This window comes from Penicillium brevicompactum (genome assembly GCF_028827555.1).
Source record: "Penicillium brevicompactum strain IBT 35665 chromosome Unknown utg000009l_segment0_segment0, whole genome shotgun sequence".
In the NCBI taxonomy this organism is placed as follows: Eukaryota; Fungi; Ascomycota; class Eurotiomycetes; order Eurotiales; family Aspergillaceae; genus Penicillium; species Penicillium brevicompactum.
The window spans coordinates 1,581,347-1,594,509 of NW_026623212.1; the positions used below are offsets into that span (position 1 = coordinate 1,581,347).

General features: G+C 50.3%; 6 protein-coding genes across 6 annotated transcripts; 2 read left to right on the forward strand and 4 right to left on the reverse strand.

Moving 5' to 3' along the window:
* Positions 1–123: 123 nt before the first annotated feature.
* N7506_012046 (Gfo/Idh/MocA family protein) lies at positions 124–1,158 on the reverse strand (the record flags this gene model as incomplete). The annotated part of the gene is made up of 1 exon (XM_056961337.1): positions 124–1,158. The coding sequence occupies one exon, from the start codon at positions 1,156–1,158 to the stop codon at positions 124–126; it is 1,035 nt and encodes a 344-aa protein (XP_056805871.1).
* Positions 1,159–2,125: 967 nt separating this feature from the next.
* N7506_012047 (uncharacterized protein) lies at positions 2,126–4,665 on the reverse strand (the record flags this gene model as incomplete). Its single annotated transcript, XM_056961338.1, has 2 exons — positions 2,126–3,660; positions 4,614–4,665. 2 exons carry the CDS (start codon positions 4,663–4,665, stop codon positions 2,126–2,128), a joined length of 1,587 nt encoding a protein of 528 aa, XP_056805872.1.
* Positions 4,666–5,154: 489 nt separating this feature from the next.
* Positions 5,155–5,550, forward strand: N7506_012048 (uncharacterized protein; the record flags this gene model as incomplete). The annotated part of the gene is made up of 1 exon (XM_056961339.1): positions 5,155–5,550. One exon carries the CDS (start codon positions 5,155–5,157, stop codon positions 5,548–5,550), a length of 396 nt encoding a protein of 131 aa, XP_056805873.1.
* A 1,269-nt stretch (positions 5,551–6,819) lies between these two features.
* N7506_012049 (uncharacterized protein) lies at positions 6,820–7,910 on the forward strand (the record flags this gene model as incomplete). The annotated part of the gene is made up of 2 exons (XM_056961340.1): positions 6,820–6,925; positions 6,994–7,910. 2 exons carry the CDS (start codon positions 6,820–6,822, stop codon positions 7,908–7,910), a joined length of 1,023 nt encoding a protein of 340 aa, XP_056805874.1.
* A 275-nt stretch (positions 7,911–8,185) lies between these two features.
* On the reverse strand, positions 8,186–9,012 carry N7506_012050 (uncharacterized protein; the record flags this gene model as incomplete). Its single annotated transcript, XM_056961341.1, has 2 exons — positions 8,186–8,644; positions 8,707–9,012. The coding sequence occupies 2 exons, from the start codon at positions 9,010–9,012 to the stop codon at positions 8,186–8,188; spliced, it is 765 nt and encodes a 254-aa protein (XP_056805875.1).
* Positions 9,013–10,001: 989 nt separating this feature from the next.
* N7506_012051 (uncharacterized protein) lies at positions 10,002–13,031 on the reverse strand (the record flags this gene model as incomplete). The annotated part of the gene is given in 4 exon segments (XM_056961342.1): positions 10,002–10,034; positions 10,048–12,679; positions 12,730–12,880; positions 12,947–13,031. 4 exon segments carry the CDS (start codon positions 13,029–13,031, stop codon positions 10,002–10,004), a joined length of 2,901 nt encoding a protein of 966 aa, XP_056805876.1.
* Positions 13,032–13,163: the final 132 nt, after the last annotated feature.

Consider the following 13,163-nt stretch of genomic DNA (forward strand, 5'->3'; position numbering starts at 1 on the left):
TCCAAGATGCGCTCGGTATTAAGATATCCTTGAAACTCCCAACGACGTCCATGCCACAATCTGCCATGAATAATTTCGGATCAGTGCATAACACAACCCCTTTTCACGTAGACATTCCATACTTTAGCCAAGCGGTGTTTTGATCGTCCCACACTGGCGATTGTAATGTTCGAAAATCATCAGCAACAGCCTCAAATCCATCACCGCATCCTCCCCAGTCTCATCCCCGGACAAATACTCATACAACGCCATCAACTCTCGCTCATGAGCCTCCTCACACGAACTAACCGTCTCAGTCCTCTCAACCTGCCCACCCTTTCCCCCCTTCTCAACAATAACCCTAACAAAACCCCCCGTCCCATCCCCAGCCCGCGGAAAGTCATACTGCAAACTAACCGTCTTCTCAGCCCCATAAACCATAACATGCGCATCACTCCGCGGCACCCCATCCACACCCGCCTCATAAAACAACGTAAACGGATGTCCCTTATCATCCGAATAATGAAACATCGCAGTATAAAAAGGATTCGTAATCGCAACGCTCGAAACCGCATTCGGAAACCCCAATGCCTCCCTCATAATCAATAGATCATGGCATCCCAACGTGGCCAAGTATCGACAGAACGCGATGCGATCACCCGTTACATCCTCACCGAAGATATCGACCAGTGCCGAGGACTCGAAGGTTAGATCTGGCGTAGATGGACCGGCAATATTGCGACAGCGCGCATAGTAGATTCGATCCAGGGCCGCGAGTTCATCTTTGAAGATTTGGAAGGCGGGCGCGTGTCGGCGCGGACAGCTGATGAAGACTTTTGGTGAGGATTTGTTGGGTCGAGAGGCTTTGCCTTTTTGGATGGCGTCTCGGATTCGTCGGAGGCTTGGGATGCTCATTGATAAGGGTACTGTGACCATGACGTGTTTGCCGGATTGAAGAGCTGCGATGGTGTGTTGTTCATGGTTTGGGAGGAGGTTGATGAGTAGGTCGATTTCCGGGTTTGAGAGGATTGTTGCGATGGATGCGCTAGGGATGGTGGTTTGGTTTGGTTCTGGGTTTGGATGGATGGCGATGGGGGTGAAGTGGGATGGGAGGGTTGGGAGGATGTGGAGGTATTGGATGTTTGTGCCTAGGATCCCGAGACGGAATGGTTTAGACATCTTGGAGATGTGAGGTGAGTTTGTAGTTGGCGAAATGTGCATTGTTGAGGTGTGACATCGGAATGACCTCGTTCCTTTGAACTATACGAACTATACGAACTACACTCTAGCCGATCTACAAAGCCTATCCTTATTTAGTGGAGACCTCTTCCCAAATGATTAACCTCTTCCATTCTGTTTTTGGTGTTTCTTTTTTCTTCTCTCCAAGCTAGCTAGTTCTGTGTTTTTTTTTGGTCTTTTCTTTTTCCATCCTACCATTATGGTCTTTCTGACCTTCTCTCCAGTCTCCAGTCTTTCCCAAAAAGCAATCTCAATCACCCAACTCCTCTGTAGATCTAACGATCTCTGTCTTCTCCAAGCAAAATTCACCTCCAGTCTCCAAAGTCACCTTCTTCAATCTCCAAAATCTTCCGCAAAATCGCCCTCAAGCCATTGGACGACAATGTTGGTGTCGTTGACGAATCGTGGAAGGCCCGACGACGAGAGCACCAACTTCAAGAGTCCAAACTCTATTCTCCATCCAAGTAATCCATGTGGTCGTAATTTCCATGGTCTCTCTCCTGCACCCGAAGCTCGTATGCTGACTTCCTGCATGGGCCACAAGTACGCAGCTCACAGTCATTGCACTGCAGCACGGCAAAGGTTTCATCGGCCCAGCACGTCTGGCATGGGGTATTACACGGGAGACGGACCCAACCGTTTTCGTGCCTGCAAAAGCGTCGGCGTGGAGCAAGTTGAGCTTCAACGTAGTCGAATCCGAATGTGCTGCAGTTGCAGCCCGGCCACGTGACTCTGCAATCAAAGCAGAATTGGTGTCCGCATCGGCAACTGGATTTGTTAGCTTGTGTTTGTGTCAATAGACCAGAGTAAAAGGGGACTTACGTCATGTGCTTGCATCCGATGGTCAACTCAATCAAGTAGTTGCATTCGGGGCAGGATTGCCATTGCATCTCCTTGGCGAGATCATTCAACTTGTGATCGTCGGTTGTTGCGTCAGGGGGAGGCATGCGCGATAGTGTTCCTCTCGCAAGCACTTCTTGCAAGTCCTCGCACCGCAGAGATGGCACTTGCCGTAGGCTTCAGGAATGATGTAGGCCCCACAGGTTTGGACGTGGCAATAGAGCGGCTTAGGATCCTTGTGCTTGATCATCGCCAGCTCATACCTGCCGAAGAGCCTAGGGTTAAACAGGTCTTCCTTATTTTCAAAGACAAGGGGTTCGCGGCAGCATCGTGGGGGGAAGGTACTGGTGTCCACCAGTGTTCCTTCCAGGATTGTCGCAGCGCAGTCCACGCAGTAGCGATGCTCACAACGGCCATGAATCATGGTCTCCTTTTTCAAAGTGACGTCGCAGCTGGCGCACTTGTCCTCGGCCTCCGGGGTGGCTTTTCCGGGGGTGGTTGCCGGTGTTGTTGTCTGCGCTTTGCTGCTTTCGCCTGACTCTGGCTCAGTAGAAGAGCAAGAGTTGCTTCTTTCCGGTAGGTGGCACTTCCCTTCATGCTCGATAGAGTCCACAGCAACATCGGCACCAGTCTTTGTAGCTCCTTTCATGTGATTCGATCCTTGGGTCTTGTCGTCCTCGAGTTTGGGAGTAGTCTTTGACTCGACCGCCTCATCCTCAGACCAAGAAAATTTGAAGGCATTCCATCCAGGACAACGAGGTGCACCGCACGTACACGAGTCATCTTCCTTGCACTTTTTATCTGCGGGGTCCTGAGCTTTCGGGCCGGCTGGCTCGTCCTTAACCCGAGCGCTACCGTTTCGCCCACCGAGAATAGGTTGATCGTGCTTGGACTGGTCCTTTGTGGAGACCTTGGCATTAGCACGAGTCTTCTCGCCAGAGCTAGACTTCGAAGTGGTCTTTGAGATGACCTTTGACTTGTTCTGGGTTGCCTTCGGGTTGTTCTGTGTTGCCTTCGCCTTCTGTTGGGCAGCTGCAGCTTCTTTCCTCTTTTGAGCCGCTTGCTTTCGGTTTTGGATAGCAGCATATGCAGCATCATCTTCATCATCGGAGAGCCACTCGAACTCTGCTGGATATGTGACACCCGGTCGGTCGTACAGATAATTGTAGCATCTCAACTCCCTTTTCTTGACGAGGTCCATCACATCGCGAAGGAAACGATAGGCAGCCAATTCGCCGTCTTTGACAGGGATGTTCAGATACTCGACACCACCTCCCCCAGACCCCACATATTTGAGCATTTGGCCAGGTGACATTCTGATAGCCCCATATGGATCAAGCCACAAGTGCAGGAACGCGTGAAGCCGCGTATGTCTCGTCTCCATGCCATTGAGAGTGTAGAAGTTAAGATCCGGAGTCTGAAGCTCTGGGATTCTAGAGACATCGACGCCAGATGACTCTAGATGTTCTCTTCTCTGCAGTTTCGTTTTTATGCCATTGATCTCGTGGCCCAGGTCTTCATCTTCGTTGTAAGACCTGATGAAAGCGTCCGCCCATTCAGTGACGTGTTTTTGCGATTCCTTGTAGGTGGCGCCATAGCGCTCTGCTTGACGTTAGAATCATGTATAGATTGGATCCACGCCTAGGCAGATCGAAATTGAAAAAGTTACTCACTGAAATTGCATCGATCTTCCATGACCGAAGGTTGTTCGGGTGTTAAGAGGTAGGAAAAAGTTATGAACGGATGAAAGGAGAAAAGGAAATGTCTTCTGCTAGTTGAGGGTTAGTGAAATGCCCTGAAGAGTCAAGTCGAGTAGACGGGTAGAGATAGGATTCATGACCAAGGAACTCACCGAATAGTAGCTCAGAGAGCTTTTGCAAAAGTAACCTGAAGTTCAAGTTGGTGCGCCTTACGACGCTTGGATGTTGATACTTGGAGTTCGATCAGTTTTGCTCAAGCTTTAAGCAGACGTGCAGATTGCACGCGTGGTGAAGTGAAGTACACGTGAAGATGAAAGTGGAAGAGGCTCAGTGGAAAGGAAGTATAGGAAAAGTTCATACGGGTGTGGGATGTAGTTGGCACAGCAGAGAGCAAGCCCTACATATCATAGGGCAAGGCTCAAGGGAAGGGGGAATCGTCAAGTAGACCTGGGCTGTGAAGCATCCAAAACTTACCTTCAAGAGATATCAGGATAGGGAATGGTATGCACGAAGGATGGTATTCACGCGAGGAAGGATGGAACCCAAGTCTTGACCGAAATGGTGGAGGCTGAAGTTCAATGATGAAAACGTGAAGGGACGAGGAGAGAAGAAGAAGAAAGGAAGGAAGAGGAAGAGGAAGAGGAAGAGGAAAGGGTTTAAATAAAGGCAGCGAGGTAGGCGAAATGAGAATAGGGCTGAGCTAATTGGCGTCCACACGCAACGGGACTCAATAGGGTCATATGAACAAAAGCTCATTTCATTTTCCACAATGCACAATACGAAACTGGCACGAAATTGGACTACACCCGTGGAAGGAACCTCTTTCTGCTCATACACCTTTACAGATCCTCATACGAGCAGTGCGTTCTTCAAAAAGAGGCATGGAAATGGCCATCATCAGGATCATGACTGCAAGCACACGACGCCCTCTCTGGATGACGACAGCCTTTGGTATACACTCGAATGAATATTGGTCATGCACTTCCATATCTTCCATTTAGAACGAGATTCATCAAGATGCAATTGTATAGTGTCGTCTCCACATAGAGTTTAAGGTTGTAGCGAATTGAATACCTGCCTGGTGTGGATTCATAGACTCCCAGAAGTAAACAAAAAGCGAGAACTAAAGATCGGCATGACATCAACCCAACCACCAGATCCAGCTCGATCTGGGAATGTCAGGGATCATCCCGATCCCTGCGATCGAATGCCCGAGGAAATCCTTCAGTGACAGCGATCACTTGCCGCATGGCGTTAGGGAATGACGCTTCAGGGCCCAGGACCCACCGAGACCCTCCGAACTATTGACTTGGTGCATTGGAACCTGCAGCGAAGATCGATGCTCTCACAACTTATAAACAGCAGGTATGTCGTGCAGTTTCTTCACAACATCAAAATGCAATTCAAGCTCACAGCCATCCTCCTGGCCAGCATGGCCTCGGCCAAGCTCAGCACTTCTCTTTCTCCTTCTCCCTCCTCCTCAATCGCCGTCTCATCGACTGCGAGCCCATCGTCCTCTGCTACGCCCTCAATCAACCCCGACGACTACGACTGTGTCTACCGCGGCTTGGGTTGCGACTGGAAGAAGACCGAGTACGGATACGGTGACGACTACTGTGGATCTACCTCTTTCAAGGCCGGTCAGAAGTTGTCCGACGGTAGCCTGATCTTGGCTGTCTCCAAGGACGGATCCGGGGACTGTGCTTCTCAGGCCAGTGCCAAGTGCTGCCAGGTCCTAGCTGATGCTCCCTGCAAGCGTGGCGAGAAGTATCTTGAATGCTCGAAGCCTTAAAGGGTGTGTTACTATTTTGACACGAGAAGCGCTTTGTGCTAACTTGTGGTTGTCAGACGGATGCTGAGGGATCTATGGAATCTAAACAACCTTGGAAGTGATGATCATGTACGGCTCGAAAGAAGTATATACTACAGCAATCCATGTGTGAACAATGGCCGCGCAGTCATCCAATGCAACTTATCAGAACACAATTCTTCATTTCAAACTCATTCGATAGATGCACCGGAGCCACAGGTGGTTTAGTCACTAGCTTTGGGAACACGGAGGGCGGATGGACTCTGGCAACAACGTTGAATTGTTTCGCAAAGGCGTCAGCAGGTTTTATCATGAGCGAAAGGGCTGTACATGCTTCGGGAGGATTTGCGTCAAATGACACCACAGAATACGGCGAATGAGGGCACTTGGCCTATTACACAATGGCATCAAGGTCAGCCAAGAGCTGGTGTACTAGCTCTAGTCGGCATGGCAGCGAAAATGACGAGGTATAGTTCGGCGGCCTGACACGCCTCCAATGACAGCTGTGCATTATGCAAATAACACCGCCCATCCACCCGCCTCCATTGATACGTACGCAGTGGATCCATATGCCAATAACCCGGCCCAAGTTCCCCCCCAGACATCGGCTCCGTCTACTTCGCTCGTTGAACATTCAGAACCGGCTCCCTCTCGCACGTGGTTCCAAACCCAAGTGAAAGATCCCTCATATCATGGAGAAAGTTCTTCCCAATATTCAACTTCTACTTCTTCTCTCTCTTCAACATCGGATCCAACCTATGAGGCGCGGAGACATACAGGTTGGTTTGCTAGCAAGCCACGGCAGACAGCAGTCTCTTTCGACCAGTCCTCGTCTCTTGGCCCAGATAAGGCGCGGATACCTACACGTTGGTTTTTTAATGAGCCACGCCAGTCGGCAGACCCTTTGGACCAGTCCTCATCTCCAAGCCCCGAAAATGCAATCGAAATGTCCAATTCTTCGAACATTGTTGCTGCTGACACTTGGGCATCTGGTGAGCGTCCCGATGCGCACCCCCAATTCCCCAGTACGCCCGCTCCAATTTGGCAGACGAGAAAAAAGATATCTTCAATGCTCTGGCTGCCTCAAAATGCATATGGTCTCTCAAATCCCACCGAGCAGGGTACAGTATGGGCTGCAGACCCATATATAGCATGGGAAAGACCAAAACATGCTGGAGATTCATCCCCTGGTCCCGATTGCTATATACAAGGCTACCCACGCGTTGTTATGTCCAGTATGCCTTAAACGAGATGGGTATAAGAAATTTCACCACTGACGGTGAGGAGATCCTGGTGGACGGCTCTTTGGCCATGGAGCTCCAGCATCTGCTCCAAGAACGCACATGCGAGCTACGCCGTGAGTATCCCTTCTTGAACACCTTGTTGGAAACCTTTGTGGATACAGAATCTAACCAAATCTCCCAGGCCGTGCTCTCCACCTTCAATTTGACCAATATATCCCTGGATGGGATGATCTAGCTCGTTGCTGCCTCGCAGGTCGCACGGTAGTACGACTGGAAAGCACTTTGCACCATTTTCGCTTTCCCATCGCGTACATGGTAGAGCCGGAGCGGAAGTCGATTACTCTGAGCCATACCGATTTGCCGCCATACAGTGAGATTGAAATGTTCATAGCTTCGCCGAATGGTAAAGTTACTCGGTATTTCTTGCTGTGTGATGAGATTCATCCACAGGTCTTACGCCAACACAAGATCGAGTTCGGCTTTCGGCCTCGAGGCATGTTCATCCTTGGGGTGTTCTCCGCGGAACAAGCCAACTCATTGATTGAGGAGACGTGGTTGTTCCTTGAGGATGTCTACAATGGCACACAGACCATGTGGACTTCCTCTTCTGGAGATAAAGTTATAACTGCAAGTCACTGGGATGAGACCCAAGGACCCCAAGCAAACCAGACATTGCCCTCGCAAGGGCATCCGCGTCGGCCAGTACCTTTCCACCCAATTTTGGCAAGGCGATGGTGCGGCCCACGCATCACCGCGGTCGATGACACATTTGATGCTGACTCGGGGTTCGACCCTGGGGTTGAGCGCCATATGCAACCGCAATTGCAACCGTATAACCCCTACGGAGACATCATATTTCTGAGTCCCGGGATTCCAGATTTGATCGGCTTTGCTCAATTCGACCGACGCTCTGATTTTGTTGAGGTTGAGAGGATTTACCTTGCTGAATATCCCGCTGAGCCCAGTCATCCTGGAGAATGCCGTGAGTACGAGAGGCGTTACCATCGGCAAAATCCTTGGTTATATAAGAAGGTCCCATACAATGTGCCTCAGGTGGCTCAGGCAGGTGTTGACTATCCGTTCCGGCCCTCGTCGTAGAATGGAAATGAGTTGGCATTGCGGTAGCCTTGGTCCAACAATACAAGATGAACAACCTTGAATAGACGAACACCCTATGAAACTGAGCAGTTCCTTGAATATCGCAATTGCACTTCATTGACATCAGACTGAAGTCGCTCCAAAAGTCTAGGATAAATTGATTAAAAAAGTAGCTGAACCTGACAGATGTTTGCCCAACAAAGAACGCAAGCCAATTGGAGTATATTGCACCAATATACTGCCACTTATTATGTACATCCAAGAAAAGAACAGATCTAGTTGGCGCTTCCGGCAGGGGCGGCACGGGGAGCGTTGCCGGTAGGACCGGCACGACGGCCCATCATGGTACGGCTGAAGAAACTGATACCAATCATGAACAACCAGCTGGGGACAGCACCAAGACCCCAGATGACGTATCCAAGAGGGATGTTGAGCTGGTACTGGGCGAGCAGACCGTCAACGGGGTGGAGGATACCCTCGTAAGGAGAGACCTTCTCGTAGGTCTTCTTGGAGTGGATCTCGTAGATGGTCTCGGGAGTGACGGTGGTGGAGTTCAGGTAGACGGTGCGGAGGGGAGTAGGGGCGCGCTCGCCGGCCTGCTCCTGGGGAACCTGGTAGTACTGAACGGAAGGCGCGCTGGCGGACCAGGCGGCGCAGAGAACCTGGTTGGCCTCGCAGTCCAAGTATCCGAGATGGGGGGAGGTAGGGTCGGCAGAGAAGAGAAGGACGGATTCCTGGATGTGAATCAGTATTTGAAGGGTGTTTGGGGAATTCAAGACGCGTCGCGTCGGCTTACCTTGAAGGCCTTCTCGGCTTGGGCGCAACGACCGAAGCAGGTCTTGTTACCACCGGTGGTGAAAATCAACCAGTCTTCTTCCTTGGGACCCGGGGTCAGGATGGTTTGCCAGTTGTTCATGGAAACCGGGGTGACGCTCTTCTCGGAGATCTTCTCGGCGAGCTTCTCGACGGGAGCCACGGGAGCGGCAGTCGGCACGTAGGACTTGACCTGGTTGAACCATCCCTGCACGCGGTCGGCGAGAGGGACCTGCTCCTGGGCCATGGCCAGGGCAGGGAGGAGGGTGACGAGCGACGTGAAACGCATCTTGAGGACTGTCGCGGGTTAGTGCATGATCCGGGGGTCTTCGCGGATGGAACGGTGATTCCACTCCATCATGATAGATGGAAATCATCAAAAGCTTACATTAGACAGAAAAGGCGCGATGGCAACGATTGGAATTGACACAGGCGAAGAAGAAGAAGAACGAGGCGTAAGAAGACAGGTGGTGGAACGACAGCTGGCCTGAGCGTCAACCAACCACATCGCCCCAATTTACTCCTTGCACGGTCTACACGGTCCCTTGCAATCACTCCGAATATCAGTCTTTCACTCGTTTGGGGCTTGATATCTTTTGTTTCATGTTGTCAGTTTGGTTCTAGTGTCAATTTACAGCAGTACGTATAGTCATTGTCCAAACAATGTCTATATGCCTCGGTAGTAAGGCCCTGAGGACATGCAAGTGTGGATTCTGACTTGCATACAGACCCACCGGTGATTCAATGGAAGATCTTCGAACCATCTCAAGCAGTGACATTCCAAGGTTGTTTCTTTGTCGCGTATCCAAGACCTTGGGGATTATGAAGGAACAGATGGCTCTCTACAACTGTATCCAGTGCATAAACAACATCTCTCATCCATAGAAAAACTTAAATAACCATAAGTCCTATTTCATATACATCTCCCGAGGTCCTTGCAAGCTTGTTTGGTTTGTCTAGCATCTTGGATACGTGCAAAGCCGAGTGACCTTGCTAGTTTAGTTGGTCTCCGTCGATAATCTGTATATAGTAGGGCGATTTAGCGTATATTCATACACCGACTCCCCTTCATAGGTCTATGCAGGTCTATAGGGGCCATGGTCAATTTCACTATTTTCACCTTGGAAGGTTTCCGATACAATAATTTCCCAGCTGGTATTTGAGCCCATGAAGGATAAAACTTCCAAGGTTGGGTTTCCTCTTTAAGCGTCTTGTTTAAGTGTCGCCAAGATGAAGCAAAAAGCTGGGTGGTTTAATTCTTACGAAATAACCGTGAGATTATCGACCGCTTGCGCCGACTCGGCTGGGGGTCTGCTTTGGAAACGGTGGGTTGGCTCTTCGTCCCTTTGTCCTCGATTGCCTCACCCAATTTCTCAGGCGGTGATTCGACGTCTTCTGCACACAAGGGCATCTTTGTCTCGCGCCATTTATCTAGAACACTGGTTGCATGGATGGTGTCGGGATGCTCAGGACCCATTGTTCGGATGCTGATTTGAGCACAGTCAGTCATCAACCGGATGGCAGAGCTATTGTGATCCGATAACCACAGAGTATGCGCATAATTGTTCATACCAAGCAACGTATCCGGGTGCTCTGGTCCCAAAACCTCCTTGCGAATTCGGAGCACCTGCTCTTCAAGCTCTTGAGCTTTGCTCCATTGACCTTGTTCGGAGTACACTGATGCCAGATTACCCATGCTCATCAGAGTGTCAGGGTGCTCTGGTCCCAGAATGCGCTTACGCACATCTAGAACTTGCAAATCGAGCTCTTGGCCTTCATCCCATCGCCCTTGGTCGTTGTAGGTTGATGCCAGGTTGCTCATACTGGCCAGTGTGTCAGGGTGCTCTGGTCCTAGAATACGCTTACGAACCTCTAGGACCTGCACTCGGAGATCATGGGATTCATCCCATAGACCTTGATATCGATAAATCGATGCCAAATTATTCATGCTCATCAGAGTGTCAGGGTGCTCAGGGCCCATGATACGCTTACGCATATCTAGGACCTGCACTTGGAGCTCTTCAGCTTGATCCCATTGGCCTTGGTGGCTATAGGTCGTTGCTAGATTGCTCATGCTAAGCAGAGTCTCAGGGTGCTCTGGTCCTAGAACACGCTTATACACCTCTATGACCTGCATTTCGAGCTCGTTGGCTTCGCTCCATCGACCCTGGCGGTTATAGATCAATGCTAGGTTGCCCATGCTGGTTAGGGTATGAGGGTGCTTTGGTCCTCGGATATGCTTGTGCGCCTCTAGAACCTGCAATTGAAGATGTTCGGCTTGGTTCAATCGGCCTTGCTCTTCGTAGGTTGATGCCAGATTGCTCATGCTTGCCAGAGTGTCAAGGTCCTCTGGTCCATTAATACGCTTCCGCACCTCTAGGACCTGTAGGTGGATCTGTTCGGCTTCATCCCATCGGCCTTGTGCCCAGTATATGCTCGCCAGATTGTTCATGCCGGTCAAGGTAGCGGAACTTTCTGGTCCCGATATTTGTGTATGGGCATCTATCACTTGGCGATGCACTTGTTCTGCATGTTTCCATTTCCCTTGCTGGTGAGTCGCTTGCCCCACCACGCTAAGGCTGTCAAGTGTTCTTTCGTCTTGAGAGCCGAACAGATTAGCTCTTGTGTTGAACGCTAACATGGCTAGCTCTTCGCTGCGAGCATAATTCCCCTTGTCTAGCGTAAATTCAGCAGTGGTTTGGATCAATTGAGCCCATTTGCCCAACGTTAGCTCTTTAGTTGGTGGTTGCTTGACAGCAGACAAGACATGTGGAAGAAGCAATTGGCAAACACTCCACCTATCCCACCGTTCAGTGGGGAAGTTCAGTAGAAGTATGCCGGTGAACCGTTTTTTCCATTGCTCGAGCTGACCGTGGGCTTCAAGCCACTGCCGCATGGCAAGTTGAACGAGTCGATGCATTTCAAAGGCTGTATCATCCACATCAATATGTACCAGAGAATAGTCTCTCAATGTCGATATGCAATCCTCGAATAGACTGTCAGTGCTGTGGACAGAGGAAGTCTCGGACTCTGGCTCAACAGCAGATGCTGCTTTCAATGCTGGATTTGATGTGTCTGCTTTGGCGGAATCATGCAGGATACTGGAAAAGCCACGGCTCTCACTCGAGGCTAAGCTGTGGTTGTCATCCATCTCTCGTTTGTAGTATCGAATTAGATTCTCTGGGATTCCTTGTCGGTCGAACAGACACATGAGGGATAGAACATCCGCAGCTGCTGGGTGGACTCGCTGTATATGGTCGAAGGAGATTTGCCAAGTAACAAGAATGGAGTTTTTAGCTTCTCTGTCTCGACGGAGCTGCCCCTTCTCATGCTTCAACAGCCTGATCCTTTCTCGATCATTTTGCTGGAACTTTTGAAGATATTGAGACACAGAGAGACGAGGGGCTCTGTGCCTGATGTGAACTGCAGCCTGTACGATTGCAAGTGGCATAAAATCAAGCTCTCGGATAAGCTGATTGGCGTCCTGTGTACCTGGCTCTCCTAGCTTCTTTGAGAAAAGCTCCGCTGCATCTGATTCATTCATCGGTCCTATTGTGATGATATCGCCGGGCTCCACAAGACTATCAACCGCATCTCTGGTGCGGGATGTGATAATAATGGAGCCGCTGTCGGTTACAGGGAAGTATTCCAAGAGTGGACCTTCCCTGTCCTCTTGTCCGTTTGCATTTGCCGGAGTTTCGTGGAGAAATCGACTATCATCCACATTATCCAAGATGACAACCCATTTGCCGTTTCTTTTGTCCAAAAACCAATTGTAAATCAGCTGAAACACATTTGCCTTAGGGTCCTTCCGCCCTGGAATCTTGAGCCGATTGACGATATCCCAGCAACTCTTCTCGAATCGCTCAGCGTTGGCTGCGTGAATCCAGAAGACCCATGTCTGGGGAGAACGCTCTTCAATCCGGTAGCAGCATTCAATTGCCAATTGCGATTTCCTTCCGAGGTATCAGCAATATGTGAATATTTCTCTGTAAGTTTCGCTCACCCGACACCACCAAGGCCCACAAGCGCGATCCGAGCCGCGGGGACACATCCCTTCTGATATACCTCCTCCAGCAGCGTTCCACGATCAACAAAGTCTGGATCACGACGGAACGGACAATTCGAGAAAGGTGCCGGTGGAGTCTCTGGCCGTTCTATACATACGACCAGTCAGCCCTGAGTTGTATTTGGGCGACGTCGAAGAAGTACCCAGGACATACCTATGGGCGGGTAGATCGATCCATGGTTGACCCCCACCTGAACCCCGTAATTGGTGCCACTAAACGAGATAGAGTTGGATGCCATGCGATGGACCAGGGACTGGCATCTATAAACTGACGAGAATGCGAAGGTCTCTAGAGACGGGACAATCGCCCCCCTCAGCCTCACTCTCATATGACTAAACGGCGCTAATCTCACACTGCAGCCCCGCGTTTT